This window comes from Passer montanus, unplaced genomic scaffold, assembly GCF_014805655.1.
Source record: "Passer montanus isolate IOZ18808 unplaced genomic scaffold, ASM1480565v1 scaffold9, whole genome shotgun sequence".
Lineage (NCBI taxonomy): Eukaryota > Metazoa > Chordata > Aves > Passeriformes > Passeridae > Passer > Passer montanus.
The window spans coordinates 2,826,444-2,845,820 of NW_024374367.1; the positions used below are offsets into that span (position 1 = coordinate 2,826,444).

Consider the following 19,377-nt stretch of genomic DNA (forward strand, 5'->3'; position numbering starts at 1 on the left):
ATTTAAATTCCACAAGGATTAAAGTCCAAATAAAAGTACTTTGTTGTTGTTTTTTTTTCCCCATGCATCTTACTGTGGTGTTATTCCTGTTGGGGTTTTACATAGATCTGGGCTGGAGGAAGACAGCCTCAGAAAACCACTGGGGAATTCTTGCTTTTAATTTGTCTTTGCTTGTCACCAGAAGCATCCCCTTACCAGAGCTGCTGCCAAGGGCTTCATGTTGAAAGATTATTTCCAGCAGTGGGAGGAAATTCCCCCCAGGAATGGGGCAGCCTTCTCAGATATCTGCTCATAGTTTAATCAAGGGGTAGAATACAAACCATTTCTCTCCAGCTTCACTTTCCCTCCATCCTCTTAAGTTTGACCTGAAAACAATGCACATGAGGATTAACCCATGGTAATGATGCTGGCTGCTGTCCTCCCTTCAGCAGCTGTAACACATTTATATGCATTCACTGTAATGACCCAAGATTCCTGTTACTCAAATTCAGGAAGTTATTTTCCCACCTTGCTAAGAGCTCAGCTTTTCCATCCAGACCACAGGCTGCTGTGAATACCTCTTTACCTAGGGCACCACAGCTCCATAAGTAGCTGTCACAAGGCTTCCCTATCCTGATACATTCATAGGCCAAAAAAACCCCTCTTAAAATGGGCAATTTATGGAGGGGTAACTTCAAAGAACCACAATTTCCACTACAGAATTTCTGACTCTCCAAAACAAAGGGAGATTTTAAAAAATGGATGAGTTTAACATTCCCCCTCTAAGAAACCAGCAAGTTGTATCACACTGGACAAACGCAGAATTTACAGCACTCAAGTGGTCTCTCTACAAAATATTTATTGGTCACAGCCACAACATTGAATTCTCCACATAGGTAGTATTTTGTGACAAAGCATAATTTGACTTTACGTATTTACACTCACTGGCAGATGCCACCGAGGAGTCCAACTCCCTACAGCAGCTCACGACCACAGAGACCAGTTTCTGAAAGGCTCACCAGGTTCCTGCCCCTGACCCAAAACCAAGGTGAAGTCTCTTAAAGTGCTAAAATAGCCAAGAGGCATTGGAAAAAGATACCCTGCTGTTCCAAATTTGTCACTCAATTACTCCTGCACACTCCAAAGCACAAAGGGACTGGGGCACAAATCCAGGACCTGGGAGCTTCAATAAAGTAATAAAAATCTTTCAAGACTGACTTGGAGAATTGCACCTGGAATCTCCTACAGCCCAGGCAGATGGGCTCAGCCACCACACTGCTTACTTAGAGGTGGGCTCTTGAGTCTCATCTCCCCCTTGTTCTGAAGAAAGGTCTTGTCTTCATCCCAAAGAACATGGGGATGATTTACATGTCAGATTTGGAGGGGGAATGCAGTTTCCTGCTTGGCCCCTCTGTCAGACCTGGGAAGGCTGTTTTTCATGAGATCTGTTTCTAATTAGCTGGCAGCCCTAAAGAACACAGGAACTGCAGCCCTGGGACTCCTAGAGAAGCACGTAGAAGCTGAAAGCTAAAAGCTTTATATTCACCCTTCCTGTCCAACTATCTGAACCACATAATCCTCATGTTCCCTGACAACACTTGGCACATTCCCCTCTTTTAAAGCCAGATGGAAAGCACTCCAGGCTACATCAACAGAGATGTCCCTGCCTCTGTGGGTGGCAGTGGGCCCTGGGAAGGCACCCTGAACGGAGAACTAGTGCATGAGCCTGAACATCCCTCTTCACTTGAGAAAACCACTGATGTGCTTGTGTGTGTGTCCTCCTAAACCACTCCTCTGGTTCCCTTTTCCTTCAACATTCCATGCCACAACACACCATGTTTTACAACACTGCAAGCAGAAGAGAGCTGAACAACAACCTCTAGACAAGCACTCAAAACCACATTAACAGAGAGCTTTTATAGAATAAAAGACTTCCAAATGCTTCCCTGTCAAGTAACAAGGAATATGGCCGGAGGCTATCTGTTCACTTCCTCAGGCAAAAGACTCGAAAAACCTCAAAGATAATTTACAACTGGACGCTGAAGTTTGACTGTTAAAACACACTACAAACCCCAAATATCTGTATTTTACAAAGCACTGCAAATACCAACAAAGGTAAAATAGCACCAAACAGGCTGAAATGCAACACTGCTGAGTTAAAGTGACTGAGGCCCGAGAAAACCCCCTCCCTTTGCACGGGGCAGTTTTATTTATAGGCAATGGTGGGACAGCACAGAAGAGGGGGGGCATGAACCTCTCATCTGCATCTCCAGCAGCACACCCGTGTGGCAGAGGGAAAGCATCCATCACCCTGCTGGAGAGTGGCAAACTCACACTGCAGACCTGTGGTTAGAAATGCCCCGTGTGGCAGCAGCAGCAGAGCCACAACCACAGCACAGATCGAGCACCACGGTGTGAGCCTGCCCCGTGTGGGCAGTGCTGCTGCACTGCCACAGGAGTGCTGCAACCTGAATGGAACCAGCAGTGCTGAAATGCTCAGTGCTGCAACCTGACCAGAACTAGCAGTGCAGAAATGCTCAGTGCCCGTCCCCAGCTCTTAGCACAGCACCTTTCCATGGACAAGGACTGGGAGGGGACCAAAAAAAAGGCAAGAAAAAGCAAAACAGAAACAGCTGTTGTACAAGGCATTTACTTTTCCAGGGAATCATAATGTGAACTGTATACAGCTGAGATGAACTTTGCTGTAAGGGGAACATCAGGAAACTGACCTAAGGAAAATGCTCCAGCGTGGTTTGCCAGCATGTAGTGGCCCTGGAGAGCAGAGAGAACATGCCTGTTACTGTCTTGTCACCTTGCCAGCTTTTCGTATGTATGAGCAAGGAAGCACATTTGTCTGGGCAAGGGAAAAGAACAGACTTCCCAAGCACAACCCCAAGTGTGTTTGGAAAGGCAAGAATACAGTGAACACTACATTTTTGCCAGGCCTGTCCCAGCTTGCTGGTGAATGCATTCCATTGAAGTAGCATTTCAGGAAAAAAACCTGAAACTGGGATTGAAGACCAACCAGCCAGCTTTTCAGTGCTACAAGCCCCTGAGGCAGGAGAGCACGTCCCTCCCCATCTCTTTGCAGGGGCATTCCTTGGAGCAGGGCCACAGCAAAGCAGAGTCAGCAGTCATGCCTAAGATTTTTAAAATTCATTTCTGAAGACATCATCTGACAAAGCTTCAAAAGAGCAATGCATCCTATCACCAAAAACCTGCAGACCAGTGCCAAACTGTATGATGGACTATACATGTTAGTTTTACCAACAAAGTGATACCAGTCTATGCCTGCTGTGGGATGAATTTCATGGAGCTTATTTACAGATCAGGGGGTGGAAAACTGCATCGGTGCAAGTAAACAGCCTAGACACCTCACATTACTGGCCCACATCACATTCTTTTATATCTAAAAGTAAAAAAATATGGCCCATTCCCACTGCCCACCCACCCCATGATATTTACAAGTAAGATCAGCCAAGATGGTACATAAGGAAGATACACAGGCAGACTGTGCTTTCAGTTTCAGTGTGGTTTCTCCATCTTCTGCTGACAGACTCCTTTATTGCTCGGGACACTGGCTGGACCTCAGCAGTGCTGTCTGCACCTCCAGGATGTTGACAGCAACAGCAGGGCAATCTCTGACAGTGGATGAAACCTGTGCAGTTGCACACTAGATTGCCAAAAAAAAGGATGACAAGATGTATGAGGTACATTCACAGCTAGCCACACTTCTGGTGCATGTTCCACTGCAAGAGAATCCAGCATCTGCCGTTGAAAACTGTCAGTGTTCACATTTGGCACAGAAGTATTTGCATCTGTGGACTGCAGTGAAACCAGAGATCCCAGACGTTAAAAACATGCACTTATGGAAAGCAACTGCACGCTCCACATTGGAACATCAACAGCCTTGTGCATTTACAGCAGGAAAACACATAATTACAGCTTTAAAAAATGCCACAAACATTTTGTAGATAAAACAGACTTCACAGCTCTAAGAAATAACACTGTGTCAGTTCCATCTTAGGCTAAAGCCTGCTGGGCATGGACTGGCAGGTAAGAGCTTGTAGCATACTGCTTCTTGAGCGTGCCAGGAGGCCAAGAGGAGCAGTCCTCACCACGGAATGCTGTAGATAAAGGTAAGACATGGAAAATACGCAGGAACAGGAACACAGTCTAGGAGATGTAGGCAATTCCAAAACTATGCTTGCAAACTTGCTTGTGCTGCTGTTAGCAGGATGGGGCCATCCAACAGCAGCTGCAGTGTAGGAATTAGTCGTCGATAGTTGGCAACCAGAAGGCCTGGAGAGGAAAGAAAACATCTTTTCATAGCAGAACACAAATCCCTCCTACAGCACCCTGCAGGAGCTGCCACCTCCTGCACGCACACATGAGAAGCACTGAGACTTGTCAGATTAATCTCTGGAAGGGTCAGCACCTCATGGAGCTCAGAGGAACTTAAAGCCCATTTCCTTACCATATTGGAACATGCACTAGCGAAAGTCATGAATTTTGGATTGAACTGCAGACAGGTTATAGGACCTGTGTGTTTTCCATCTAGGACAGCCACCTTCATCCCACTTTCTCCATTCCAAACATGGATCTTCCCATCCTCTGAACCTGAAGGTTGGAGTGGAAAACAAGATATGGAAGATGCACTGGAGATGTCAGTGGAAGACCATCTTTTTCTGTCAGAGCTCTAGGAACAGGCAGGTCTCAACTTCATAACACAACCTTTAGTATTCTCCAAGTGTCACAAGGGCATGTACAAAACATCACAGAGTTGAAACACCTATAACCAAACAGCAGGTTTGTATCTTTGCACTGCAGAGACTCAACTACACAACAGGGCAACACTATTGAGGCACAGATGTTAACTACTGTCACCCAGTAAGAAAGGAGATCTGACACCTCCAGCTGTGGAGGAGAGACCCTGGCCAACCTGCACCAATGTGCAGAGGCCAAGTGCTGGGGAAAGAGTCATTGTTCACACAAGTTCTCAGTTCAGACACAGGTAAATGCCTCACTCAGTGGGCACAGAATCAAACCAAAGCCTTTACCACAGAAGGGAATCAGATTTCAATGCACTAAGCCAAATATCAAAAGGTCCCCTGGAAATATGGACTTGCCATATTACTATAATGGAACAAGTTTTTCACTTTAAAATTACATTTTTCAAACTCTGAGGCTGAGAAGTTTATATTTTTATAATTCAGTTCTGCTTTAGACTAATTTTAAATAGGACTCCTAATAAAAACACAAAGCATTTTCTTCTGCTTCTGTATTTATGTCTGTAGCCTTTCAGGAAAAAAAATTAATAAGCACAGGATGCAACTTAACCATATGCAAAAGCTGAACAGGAATAAGTAGATTGGAACTTCCACTACTGTTTTAATTTGGAAGAGCACAACAGGAAGGTAAATATGTGCAATAAAGTGCTCTCCAGGGACAAACTAAACAAAAACCCCACCCCTCTTCTCTGCAATCAGGAAGTTCTCAGCCAGAACAAAAGAAAATAAGTTTTGCCAAGACCATCACTCATACAAGAAAAATGAGGATCTGGATACCAAATTACCACAAGGTTAAACATATTTCATATATCAGCCACGGAAATATAAACAAGAAAATATAAAGTTCCAGGAAGGGGCAGCACTACACAGACTCATCTGACTTGAGTCCAAAGCTCCTGTTGGGCAGCAGGTGACTGAAGTGCTCATTGTGGGGTGCTCAAGGTGCAGCACCAGGCTGTACAGGAGTTTCAGGCTGATTTTCTCCACCTGCTTCCCTGAGGAGTCCATCTTGCAGAGGGCCAGGGGAACCATACACTGGGAGCCACCACACTAATGCCTACAGCTTCTATCAAGGGCTAAGAGCTTGCTCCACAGACATGGGGATTTACAAGAGCCACATGAACAAACTGCAGCTGCCCCAGAATGTCACCAGTGAGAACAGCCCTGGGGGTGTACAAATGCACCAAGCTGCAAGAGCAGTCACCCAAGCACAAACATGTGCTTTGGTCATCAGGAAACAGGGGATGGCCACAACACAGCCACAAAATGCTGTGAGGCAGCACATGAGAGGACCACTAACAAACTGTGTGACCAGTTTTCCCACACTACAACAGTTTCCTGCTTTCTTAGCTGTTTCCTGCTTTCTTAGCTGTTTTGAAACAGCATTTATATATAGGGAAAGAAGAAAAGACTTCTTGCAGGCTTTTTTATGTTTCAGTCTAGAGAACACTGAGCAATCTAGCAAAACAGAACACTGCCAGTGCAAAAAAAGCTTACAGCTGCATTGTATTATTTAAATACATTCTGTTTCCCAACAGACACAGCTTTAGCCCTACATACCACGGCTAATTTCAGAGCACTGAAATTCTTGCCAAGAATTATCTTACCTATCATGATGAACTGAGAGTCTGGTGTGAATGATGCCTCCAGCGTGACAGCCTTACTATTGTTATAACCCTATGGCACAAAACAGGAGAATATGTAGTAGAGAGTGTGTCCACAGCAGTCTCACAACCAAAGGGCACCTGCTCCCCAAACTAACACCAGGTTTTCCAGCAAGTAGCAGAGGCAGCAGGCTCACCCCAAACGTGTGCAGGACAGCTCCTTTGAAGGCGTCGATGAGCCGAATGAAGCCGCCGTTGGTGGAGATGAGGATGAGTTTCCCATCGTTGCTGAACTTCAGGCCTGTCCACTCACACGTTCGGTCATATTGCATCTTGAACGTAGCAAATGGCCCCTGCAGACAGAAAATGGGGAACATGAGCAAGACTGTTTGTTCATATTGCTGTTAACAATAATCTGCTTTTCACCTTGGCACAGGGAAGCTTAGATTTTTTAAAAGAAAATCCTTAGCCCTAAGATACCAAAATACAGAGTCAAGGCAAACATGTCTCTGCATGTGTAAGTTTCAATATATGAATCTAGTTTCCAAAACAAAAGAAGAGTGCAATAGGCTGTTTCAATCCAACAGTTTCATACTCTACCACAATCAACAGCACAAATTAAATTAAGGTAGGAACAGGTTTTTGAACAAGGCTGCTAAATGAAGTTTGAGAAGGAATTTGAGCCAGTGCAATCATCATGTGAGTTTTGAGAACCATGGACCTAACTATGCTCAGTGCTTATTCAGTTCAGCTGACCAAACCAGCACAGTTTCCTTTGGAATTTCCATCCTTTCTGACAGTCCTGGCTCAATCTTTGCCAGTGTTCTTCCAGAATAAGCAGCAAGGAAAGAAAGGCCAAAGCCACAAAACAAAGAGCCTGAACTGTAGTTTGGAGCAGGTTCAAGAGTTAGCACTTGAACATGGGTTAAGAGTGTACCTCAGGATTTGTACCTCTGTCCATGAGATCTCTGTTTACTGAGCACTCTCTGCATGCCAAGGAGGCACCTGGACAGTAAGCTCGAGTACAAAAATCCAGCCCCTGAGCATTGAGTTTAGTTACTTCTTGCAAGATAAAAGCTGTAAAAAGGGAAGTCAGGGTACCTCACCTTGTCAAAAGAACGGAGATCATAAAGCTTCACCATTTCAGAATTGACTCCAGCAGCAAAAATCAACCCTTCTGGGTCAAAAGAACACACTGGCTTCCCTTGGAGATGCATTAAACCCTAGAAATAGAAATAGCCAGAATTATTTTGCAAGACTGATGCTCACATTTCTACCACCTCTCATTGAGTGGGCAGGACAGCACACTAGGGGTGGAACAAATTAATTTCAATTGTAAATACTGAGGTTTTAGAAAGGTTCAGAACTCGGCTTTCTCAACTTTAGGTCATCATATAATTTGCTTCAGTGACGAAGTTTACACCAAAACAAATCAAAAACTCATTTGAGGTGTCATGCACTCCCAAAGTCCCCAGAGAAGGGAGGCTCATGTGGCTGTGTTAATAACCATACCAGGCAGCACCACAAAACACTGCTGCTGGATCAACAGCAATGCTCTACCACTTATGGCTACAAAAGAGGGGAAACAAAAGTATTTGGAAAGCAAGGGAGTATCACTGCTGAGCTTTACATGCCTGTTTAACAAAACTTCATACCTGCTGGAAGCCAAGAGACCTTACATATGTTATAGATATGTATTATAATACTGCTCTTTGCAAATATTAAAATGAATACTATATGAATTATGATGGAAAGTTATGCTGTATTAAGTAGTGCTAAATTATTGTGTGTTAAGTTATGCTCTTTTAAGTAGTGCTGTAATAATCTCTTTTAAGTAGCGTGGTAAATATAGCTATAGCATAATATTAAAATAGAAACTATGTGATGTAAGATACTTTTTGTAACTAGCTCAAGGAATGGAGAAGATAATCAAGAAATTATTCACATTATCCTATCTGGATAGAGATAACAGCAACAGACACCAGGATCCCAAGAGAAGAATTATTGCCTCCTTATCGAGAAAGCTCAGACTTTGAGGAACCAAGAAGACTGATTTACAAGATGGGGGGCAGGGGGGAGGAAAGCCAAAATTAAGCAGAAACACCCTAGTTTGAAAGGAATGTATGAATCATGTATGAGATCTATGAATATGCAATAGGCTATTGCTTCTAAGGGGTAATCCTTTGCTAGCAAGGTGTGCTTTGAGGCAGAGTGCCAGGCACCCCGGACTTCAGTAATTCTTTGCTTTTTATTGTTTCTTATTGTCCTAATTTTTATTACTATTTTCATTACTATTAGACTTCTAAAATTTTAAGAAAAGTGAATGGCATTTTTTCACACATATTAAAATTGACAGGTTACTACCAGTGCTTATTTTTAATGTTACCTCTTCCTTAAGTCACATAGTAAAAAACACTTGAGAAAGTTTGTTAAAAGCCAACAAAATATGTCATCTTCTGTGTGCTGACTACCAGTCTGTGCATGTTAGTCAAACATTTTTATGGACTGCATGCACACAAACAAGAACACATCTTTGATTAAATCCATAACACATTTAACAAGTTTCTGCATTTTTATTTCTTTCTGCATTCCTCTTTAGGTAAATCTAGAGATTGCACTACTTCTTTTCTTTCCCTTGTAAGTCAGTTTTCCCTGTGGTCTCTGAAGGTGAGGCACAGAGCTCAGCCAATGCTCAGGGCCCTGGTGAGTGGGCCAGCTCTGGTTTCCCAGGAATATTCCCAGGCAGTATGGCTGCCATCTCACGGACCAACTGAAAACTACAAGTAACACTTCTTCAACCTGTTTCCCAAACTTGGCTGGATGCAGCTTCCAGTTACACATCCCAGTTTTTCCATTCTTACAAGTTCAGGTATTGACATGAGTCACAGAATTGCTACTGCACTTACAACCCTGTCTCATCTGCAGTAACTTGGAGATGGAGATTCATCCCAAGGGAAACCTTGATGCTGGAGTTAAAGGCATACTCCCAAAAAAACCAGAATTAAAAGAGAATTAAGAAAAGGCCTGGTTTGAAGAACAATAAAAACATTTTATAAGGAATGTTAACTTTTTTCTTTCTCTTTCATTTAGAGTTCCATCATCTGGAACAAGCAAGAAGCCCTCTCTCATAAGCAAAACAGTGCCAGAGAGATGGGGAAATATGAGAGCACAACACTGTGTACCCAGATACCAGGACAAAACAACTCAGCACCACTAAAGGTAGAGATTCTGCTTCCAGTCTTTCATTCCTGCCACTGGTGTCAGTTCTTGTGTTTTTCTAAGCTCTTACAAGCCTGCTTCCACTAAGAAGAGTAAAGTATTCCAGAAAAATATGTAAACAAAAACAGTTTTGCTGTCTTGCTATGGAGTCAAACCTGCTCACAAACAGTTCTGATCAACAACAGAGGTGATGCAAGGAGGTGGCAGACCATATGGCTGCTGTGTTACTTCAGATCAACAGTTTCTTCATCAAATTTAATTGCATCAAGGCACCAATTTTAGACACACACTGAAACACTGAGATAACATGAGTTCTCAACACAGGAGGGATGCCAGCTCTGAGAGAACATCCTCTGCATAAGGTAGCAGCCTGATGAACAAGCTGATGACACCCAGCCCTTCTCTTGTTTCATCAGCTGTGGGTGTTATTCTTGCCCTCCCCAGTGCCTCTCCAGCAGAGACACAGGTGAGAGCAAGTGCTGTTACACAATGTGAAACACACACACACACACACTCTGCACAGAGATGCCTGACCCAGGCTCCTTCAGGAACGTATCAACACTAAATCAGCAGCACACACTTCTGGCAGTATTTTTAGTTTGTTACAAACACACATCCATTTTTTATTCTTCCAACTGAAAATTCAACACACAGTGCATATGAATTTTATAACCTACCTGGCAATTTGGAGAGCGGAGATCCCAAAGACGAATAGTTTTATCCAGAGATCCAGAAATAAAGGTATCATCCACTGGAGACATTGAAAGAGCAACAACTCTGCAATACAGAAACCCACATGCATCAGAGACAAACCAAAGAAGTGACTGCAGCAACACCCACCCCAACAGTTGTGTAAAAACCCATAACTGAACTAAGCAAAAAGCAGCATGAACCAAGTGCAATGGAACTCAAGCCCATTACCATTCTTATTTCAGTTTCTCCTGCCCTGTCCCCAAGCCACAGCTCACCTTTTTGTGTGCCCTGGGAAATAGCGAATGTATTTGTTGTCATGCAGGGAGAGGTATCGGATTGTGTCTGAAACACAAACAAACCAGAAGCTTTATTGTACCACCAGCCCAAGGTTATCTGAAAGAGATCACATAGTAACTTGCTCCCAAGAGCAAGAGTAATCTCACCACAGTGCTTAAGTCTGGTAATTTAATTTCAAGTAAGCCTATGAAAGAGAATCAAGTTAAAAACAAACAAACTAACTCAGTTCTTAAGCAGAACTGAAAATTAGGCAACAGGAAAAGACACTTCCCACAGTCTGAAGTCATGCTACATTTTAAAAACAACTGTCATGTGATTTATGCAAGGTAATTTCAAAGGTGCTAAAATTTAAGTAGTTGCAGGTTTTATTCCATTGCTCTCACAAAATGGAGAGTATTAGATTTACAGAGTTGATGCTACCACTTTGTATTGCTTTGCAGCATGAATATTGCTCTCTTTCCTACATACACATTCAGCAAACAAATCTCCAACTAAGCAGTACACAAACGAAATGTACAAATTCTGGCACTCAGCTAAAGATAAAACTGTAACTTCGAAGCCAGGACAAGATCACTAAAAAATAGCAAATCTCTCTTCTTTTTGTTTAATCTGACAACCAACAGCTTCACACTTTCCCTGCACTAAGCTCCAAGAAGAGGAGAGAGTAATCTAAAGCTTAGTGCACTTCAGGCAACCTTAAAGATAAATTGAGTAGATAAGAGCACAACATTTCTCAAGTGTCAATTTTATCCTGAGTATAGGTGAACATACCAAGAGTAGCCCACAAGTCTGGAAGATGCTGTTGAGAGTTCCTCCCCAAAAGTAAAAAAAAAATCCTTCTAAGAGGAAACAATTATTAAAAGACAGAAGCCACTTTTTAATCTTTATGTGCAGACTCTGTACTGCTGGAACAACCAGTCCTGCTGAGGGTCAAGGACATTTTTACTTTTGACTCAGAAGAACATGTGCCAAGAGGATGCAACATGAACTGGGCATTTTGACAGTCAGAGGGGCTACTGTGTTCAGAATGTTTTGAAAGGCTCATTCAGCAAAAGTTTCTATCTGTGAAAAAATTATCAAGTTCTCACTTTTGCCTGAGGTTGCTCACCAAGCTGAAATCAGAGGTCTAAACCACCCCCCAGTATTTGAGAAGCAAACTGAAGCTGACTGAAGGAGGTGGAAATGTGGTACAGGTGACAGTTCTGAAAAGCTCTAAGTGACCTGAGGTGATTATCCAAAATATAAATCCCTAACACCAGTGTCACATCCCACACTGGATAGAACCAACATGCTTCAAACTTGCTATTAGGGCTCATCTCTAGTTTCCTGCAAGAAGTGTCATTACCTGCTCTCTGAAGTATCCATGCAGAATTCCATCCTCCTTTGCCAAAGAGGAAGGCCTGGGCAGTTGTGCTCCTCTGTGCTCCTCCTGCTGGCAGTGCTCTGTCCCAGGCAAGGCAGTGGCCTGTACAGTTATCTCCTGTACCGGGTGGTATCATAGACCCTCAAACTGTACAAACTACTACCTCAGCCTGGAATCAGGCAACAGGAATTAAGTCCAGAGGTCTTGAGGAAATCTTCTCAAGTAGATTGGTAGCAACAAAGCATTCAACAGAAAAAAAGCTTGCAAACAAGCACCAGCATTCCTACAGAATGTTCCTGAGGTAATTTTCCCTCCCAATACCTGCAGAACAGGTTAATACAATGCACCTTGCCCATGACCACATGCATTAGGGACTACAGAGTACCAGAACTCCTACAGAACACACTGCTGGTTTTGTTAAGGTTACAATTTGTAACAGCAATAAACATTCTCACATTGTCTCTTTTTTTATTTCTAATTAAGTGTTCACCATAATGCTACCCTGCAGCAGGAAGATTTAAGTCTTACGGCTTACCAGTGCTTATATGCAAAAACTCAGTATTCAAAATGGCATTAAAATGCTTCATTAGATTGCTAATTATTACTTATTGTAAATTAAATAACAGCCAAATAAAAAATGTGACATATAGTAATAATATAATTTAAAAAATAAGTAGGTTCTGAAACAGACTAAAAAGGCATGTGCTTCTTGTGACACTTAAACCTTTCACACCCTTAAATCCAATTCTGGTGGAGACTTCCTTGTTCCTCTAGTTTCAGGCCCAGCTTGCTCTACTTTAACCCAACTTCCTAACTCTTAACTTCCATCTTCTCCAAATTCACAGCTTTTGCAATTCCTTTAGTAGCTCAGCACACATCACAAAGCACCAGCATCTCTGCTGTTAAGTTTCCTCTGTGCAAAGGAAAAACCAAACCAAAACCTCTGCTACAGAAATGATGAGTTTACAAGTCCAATGCTAAAAGCCATTTGTTAAGTGCTGCACTAAGAGACGTGGTCATTGCAAAATTCTCAGACATTGACTGGAACAAACAAAACCAAACTGAGCTTGGTGAACTCCTCCAGGCTTGGCTGGAGTTGAGCTGAGCTGCCTGAAGCTGCTGCCCTCCCCTCCCCTGCAGCTGAGCTGTGTGCACCACACAGAGCTGTGGCACTCGGCCCGGCTGCTCCTTCCACCTCACTCACACAAGAAATGAAGGTGAGAGGCCCATGACAGCACTGACACCAACACCAACTGAAGAGCACAATGAGGAACCCCAGTTCTATCTCCCCAACAGTGTTTAACCCCTCAGTTACTGCAGCAGCAAACAAACATGTAAGGAAGCTCAATGGATCAAGCTTTTTTTTAGCATCAAGCTGTGCATGAGTGTTGGACATTAATTCCTTCCTCTGCCTCTGACAAGAGTTCTCATCACTGAAGAGCTGTTATAACTTTTCCCCAAATCTTCAGCTCTAATTATCCAGACATGCAGTGTAAGGAGATTAATATGCTCCACTCCAGTGGATCACTTACCATCTATTTTGTTGGAGCTGTACACAACAGTATTGGCAGCATGTGTGTATCTGATGAGGTCCACTCCATACTTCTTACTGTACAGGGTCCTCTTTGGTCTGTCAGGAAGAAAGCAGAAATAATTGCACTCTCTGCAACAAAAAAATCTCAAAACAAAACTCACATCAACAAGGCCTGTTCCCACTGAGGCATTACACAATTGTTTCAAGAAGTCAGATGTCTTTATACAAAGAAAGAAGAGCTTTTGTATTTTATCTTCAAACAAGGATCTTGTTGTTTCTCCAGAACTATCCCTAGGCTTGAGGAGGTAACACCTGCTAAATGCATGTGTCTCCTCCAAAAATTCCCTTTCCTATGACGTCTACTGCAAAAAGAAAAGGAGAAGCTTCTATAATGAGCACAGCAAGCATCACTGCCTTACTGTGCCCTTGCCCATTCAAATCTCCCCATTCATCTGCTGCTTATTTTAGATTGACTATAATTTGTCTTTGTTCTCTGTTACTTCAAAACCTAGAACAGGGTGTCTCATTCACGGGGATTAACCCAAACACCCAGTCATCTATAACAGACATGGTAACATAGGGACTTTTCCAAACTACTGCAGAATTGTACTTATATCCAATCTTAGGGAAAGAAACTTAAATTTAACATTCTGCAACAGAATGGAAAGTACTAGTGCGAGCAAACGCAACCGACACAACTGGAATTCTGGGGGTCTGGTAAGCAGGTAAGGCACAGCAGTACTAGAAATTCAAACTGCAGAGCAAGCTTGGAAGCAGCTGGCTAATGAATAAGGGTATCTCACAGCAGTGGTGCCTGCTTGAGCAGTGCAAGGTCTCCACCAGCCTCCTTCCCCTTTCATCTCCAACTGAGGGAGCACGAAAGGTTCAGAGCTGGGCAATGGAGCAGTGAGGGTACTGATCAACACCAGAAATGCCATCTCTTCTGGGAGTTATTTTTATTCCAGAGACTCATAAGTCTGGTTATTACACAGGCCCACAAAATATTTTACCCACACAACCAAAAGCAAACAGCATGGGAACGGAAACAAACAGCAGGAGCACTCGAAACCAATACTGCTGCCAAGACAAAATTTGTCAGGCTACACCTCAGTCAAGGTACTCCTATCACACTGGACTTTTTCCTTTCTTCATTAGCCTCAACCTGACACACCCCAACAAGAGCACAAGCTGGAGACTTTTCACATCAGAACAAAACCAGGCATTCATTCTTGAATATCAATTCTCAAACAGCAGAAGCCATAGGCTTTGACTTCAAACAAACTTGCTGGGGACAAGTTCCCATGAAGTGAAAGCCAACACAGCAAGTGCAGTGAAAGCCACACACCACCTGTACCGCAGACTAAATCTCAACTGATTCTTCCCCAGTAAATCCAGCAGTGTTTGAAATTGTTCTTCAGATCCAAACATGCCACACATGGAAAAAACACACCAAATTCAAATTTTGACACACTCTTAACATTATGCATGATATACTTCCCCAAACTGCTTGCTGAAGTTACCTCACCCATGCTGTTGACCAATCTGGTGGGAATAAAACCCAACAACAAATCAAGGACAAAAAAAAACCTAATCTCAAAATATATTATATGTATTAGATTCTCCCATGCCTAGTTTGGCTTTTCCTTTTCTATTACAAGTTTAAATCTCAGAAGATCTATTTAGAATAAATTAACATAGAGAGAGACAATAAAGATCAACACACTGACAAAAGCACATTTACTAAAAAGAAGAAATAAGAATTCTGTGTTCTAGAAAAGGTGAGGTTTTCATGTAAACTGATACAGACAGAAGTGTGTCACTGCACACAAGACCTGTTGCCAGTCAACTACTTTAAACACAAACAAGAAAACTAAGGACTTTTAAACAACAAATCACAATCAATAAAACAATTCCAAGGTCAAGGTCAATCCATGCAGCCCACCTACAAAAAAATCAATACTGACAAAGAAAAATACAAGATCTCAGGCAAATCTGCTACAAAGATGAAACAAAACACAGGCAAGGGTTGTAATATCATTCATGCCTTGGTTTGAATCACTGCTGCTGTGGGTAAAACATCACCACAACCAGGATGGTGGGTGTGCCCAGCAAACACCAGTCAAGCAGCAGCCCAGATCTGTCACTTTATTTGTTTCAAAAACTCACAATTTATATACATTAAACACAAGCTAAACCTTTACTGGAGCACCATTCTATCGTAGCAGGGTCTCCAGTGTGCAGCCAGGCTGTTCCCAGCCCCAGGGATTGCTGTACATCCAACACACAACTGTCCTGCAAGCTCTCACAATCCCTCCTCAAGCCCACACAGACTCCAGGGAGCCTCTCAGCCGTGCTTCTGAGGCAGCCCAGCGGGCAGGGATTTGTGAGGCAGGATGGGTTAAAAATTTAGTAACAATTTAGTTGTTTGCACACTTTGAAATAGAAATGGAATCTCAGGAGCAGAATTACTGGATGCCCATGTCAGTTGCCCAAGCCCAGAACAATACATGATAAGGAGATAATCTTGTCCTGTCAGCCCTGGGCTACACAGCCCTGTTTCAACTGTCCTGACACTGCCCGAAGCTGAAGTTCACCACCATGGGGCTGGGCACACTCTCACAGAGCTGAACAACTCATCTCAGTGTGGCAAAACAAAGCAAACTAGGTGAGGATGCTCCTAAAGTACAACCAAACAGCTGCACTTCAATTCTACCAGCAGAACTGCTCATTAACAGAGAACACACACCAGATTTTCCCACTTTTACACAGGGAAAGGCATTAATTTTCAGGCCATTTGATGAAGTAGGATATCCTACACTGAACCCCAGTAAGCAGGACATTTCATTTCCTCCTGGCCATTATACCCATGCAGATGAGAGTTCCAGGCTCTTGAAATTGTGATTCATAAGGAAAAATACACCAATTACAAGGCTGAAACTCCCATAAGAATGATCACTCAGGGATCTGAAATATCATCTTCACACGAATTTCAAGTGACAAAGTAATTCAAAATAAAACTTTCCAGGTTAGAGAACAAGTGTGTTCTGCATCCTTAGCTACCCTTAATAATGACAGCTACACTTAAGCCAGTTGATAGTGCATGAGAAGCTTTCAAATAATTTTAAAATTTGATAACCACCAGAGAACTGCATGCTGACACAGAAGTTACCCTGAAACTACTCTCACTGCCATGCAGCACTGCAGTAGAGGCCCACTGATCTACATTTAACTTAATTAAAGCAAACCCTCTGACTATAAAGCACATCAGGATTAGATGGAGACAGGAATGGAAGGGCCAAATGCCTCCCAACCCATCAAACTATTCCTTACAAGTTTGAAAGGGGAAAGGCAATCAATACCATGTGCATTAACATCACTCAGCCCTGCTACTACTGTATATAATTAACATCTGGGATACGATCCATGGCACAATCCATAGGTATAGAGTTACCTGCTCTTACATAAATCAGAATTAAATATTTTCATGTCAGAGTTCATTCTAGCAGATGGGGAACACCAACAGCTTTAATGTGTAAAGCAATCAAATTACACAGAAGTCTAAAATAACACAGAATAGGTGTGCCACCAAATAAAGAGAATATGCAGGAGGCAATCTTTCCTCCCAGCAAATATGATGTCTTGGCCTGCTTGGAAAAGCAGGAGGGTTAGGAATACCTAGTTTACTAGAAAATATACACAACACTGACATATCTCTGTCTTGACACTCCCAAGCCATTTCTTTTTCATTCCCACATTACCCTGACCTTTCTATTCCCTGTCCTGTAAAACACACACTTGTTTTCCTTTCACCTTCTGTGTGGATGTGATGCTTCCCAGTCCTGACTTTACAAAAAGCCCAACAACCTCAGAACTACATCTCTACACCAGTAAGCACATGTGAAACTTAAAACCTGAAGGAATTTAAAGCAGACAAATGCACATTTGTACAGAGTGTGAGAAAGAGAAAGTACAGAGAAAGATTTTAATGGCATAATGACACCATTTGGCTCAAACTGTTCCAACTCTCACAGACTACAAACGCCCTTGGTGTAGGTTTCCATCTTCTGAACAGGAGCACCAGATCTCAAGTGCTCTGCAAATTTCTGAGAGTTTATCCAAAAATCAAGATGAGCACCACATGATCAATGGCAGAAGAAAGATAAAACTGGACAGTTAAATGAGAAACAGAAACACACCCTCAACTCATCACCCTTAGGTATGAGAAATCAATCAATACCCTGATCGATTACATCTATACAGACAGGGTTTGAAGACACAGGCAAATCACACTGTGCTTTACAGAGACACAAATAGAGAAAATTATTCAAAACACAGAGGACCACGTTTGCCTGCAGCGATCCAGGACACCCCTTAGGAACCGGGTTTTATGGAAAACTCCATCAGGTTATTGGGTTGTAGTGACACACGCCACAGCATCTGCACCTTTTGGCTTAAAGCATTTGGCAAAGAGACTCAAATGAGGCACTAGAAGGGCACATCTGCACACTGATCGCAACAACCGCTTCTCAACTGATCAGCGAGACTTGGGCCCGGAGAAGCCGAGGAGTCAGCTCCACACCTGCAGCAATCCCGAGACCTGGAAATGCGGCCAGACTGAACCCTCCAGGCTCCGCAACTGTTTGGCTCTCACGGAAGCGAACTTTCGCTTACACTTAGGAAATTATCACCCCTGTCTCCAGCCCACCAAGATAACAGAGCAGGCAAACCCACGCCGCTGGGATTCCACTCAGAAACCTACGCTGGGAAACACCTGGAGAGGAGCTCAAGCTGAAGATCTGCGGGCACAGCTTGTCCCCGCAGGCCAGCGCGGGCAGTCGCCCCTCAGGGCCCCTCGCAGCCCCGTGCCCCAGACCCCGCAGGCCGCAGCCCCAGCGCCGCCACTCACTTGCCCTCCTGGCAGTCGTAGAGAACGATGGAGTCATCGTCGCTGCTGGAAATGACGGTCTCGCCGTTGGGGCTGAAGTCGAAGCAGTTGATCTTGTCCGAGTTCTCGCGGAAGACCTTAGCCACGCGGAAGCTCCGCAGCACGTTGTCCGTCAGCTTCATCCCGCCCGCCGGGCCGCACCGAGCGCGGGCGGCGGCGCTGAGGGCAGGCGGGCGGGGCTGCGGGCGGCGGCGGGCGCGGCGGGNCTGACTGTCTGTCCTGGGCACTGACTGTCTGTCCTGGGCACTGACTGTCTGTCCTGGGCGCTGACTGTCTGTCCTGACTGTCTGTGCTGGGCACTGACTGTCTGTCCTGGGCACTGACTGTCTGTCCTGGGCACTGACTGTCTGTCCTGGGCACTGACTGTCTGTCCTGGGCACTGACTGTCTGTCCTGGGCACTGACTGTCTGTCCTGGGCACTGACTGTCTGTCCTGGGCACTGACTGTCTGTCCTGGGCACTGACTGTCTGTCCTGGGCACTGACTGTCTCTGTCCTGGCACTGAGGGCACACCTTGAGGCTGCGTCCAGGCCTGGCCCCTCAGTTCAGGAAGGATATTGAAGTGTTGGAGCAGGCCCAAAGAAGGGCGGCAGGGCTGGGAAGGGTGTGGAGCAGCAGGCCTGTGGGGAGCGGCTGTGGGTGTTTACAGGCTCAGGGCTGAGCGGACCGCTCTCCGCAGCTCCCCCAAAGGAGGGTGTAGCCGGGCGGGGCTTGGCCAGCTAACCACTGCCACAGCCTCAGGCTGTGCCAGGGGAGGTTTAGGTTGGACATCGGGGAGAATTTCTTCGTAGGAAGCGTGCTTAGACATTGGAACGGGCTGCTCAGGGAGATGTGGGGTCAGTGTCCTGGAGGTGTTGAAGGAAAGGCTGGCTCAGTGCCATGGTCTGAGTGACACGGTGGTGTCGGGTCACGGATTGGACTTGTTATATTTGCCCAATTATCCAACCAAAAAAA

The 19,377-nt window shown here is 44.1% G+C and overlaps 1 protein-coding gene across 3 annotated transcripts; it reads right to left on the minus strand.

Moving 5' to 3' along the window:
• Window positions 1–59: 59 nt before the first annotated feature.
• On the minus strand, window positions 60–18,623 carry WDR82 (WD repeat domain 82). 3 transcript variants are annotated; one of them, XR_005630405.1, is made up of 10 exons: window positions 18,386–18,546; window positions 13,478–13,575; window positions 10,561–10,627; window positions 10,270–10,369; window positions 7,480–7,596; window positions 6,571–6,726; window positions 6,377–6,446; window positions 4,457–4,599; window positions 3,445–4,281; window positions 60–365 (listed from the first exon to the last, which is right to left on the minus strand). XR_005630405.1 is itself a non-coding variant. In XM_039734087.1 (9 exons), exons 1-9 carry the CDS (start codon window positions 18,544–18,546, stop codon window positions 4,252–4,254), a joined length of 942 nt encoding a protein of 313 aa, XP_039590021.1. In that variant the 5' UTR covers window positions 18,547–18,623; the 3' UTR covers window positions 819–4,251. The 3 variants fall into 3 exon arrangements, 2 of the variants coding, with proteins under 2 accessions (XP_039590021.1, XP_039590022.1); XM_039734087.1 differs by lacking the exon at window positions 60–365 and having other exon boundaries at window positions 819–4,281; window positions 18,386–18,623; XM_039734088.1 differs by lacking the exons at window positions 60–365; window positions 13,478–13,575; window positions 18,386–18,546 and adding an exon at window positions 11,928–12,116 and having other exon boundaries at window positions 819–4,281.
• Window positions 18,624–19,377: the final 754 nt, after the last annotated feature.

What these genes read in the sequence shown, in the direction of transcription:
- WDR82 (XM_039734087.1), bottom strand. Translation starts at nt 18,546, where the DNA reads ATGAAGCTGACGGACAACGTGCTGCGGAGCTTCCGCGTGGCTAAGGTC. An exon ending in CTCTCAGTTCATCATGATAG is followed by an intron (nt 4,600 to 6,376) that starts GTAAGATAATTC and finishes TCCAACCTTCAG; the next exon opens with GTTCAGAGGATGGGAAGATC. An exon ending in CTAGTGCATGTTCCAATATG is followed by an intron (nt 4,282 to 4,456) that starts GTAAGGAAATGG and finishes TTTCCTCTCCAG; the next exon opens with GCCTTCTGGTTGCCAACTAT.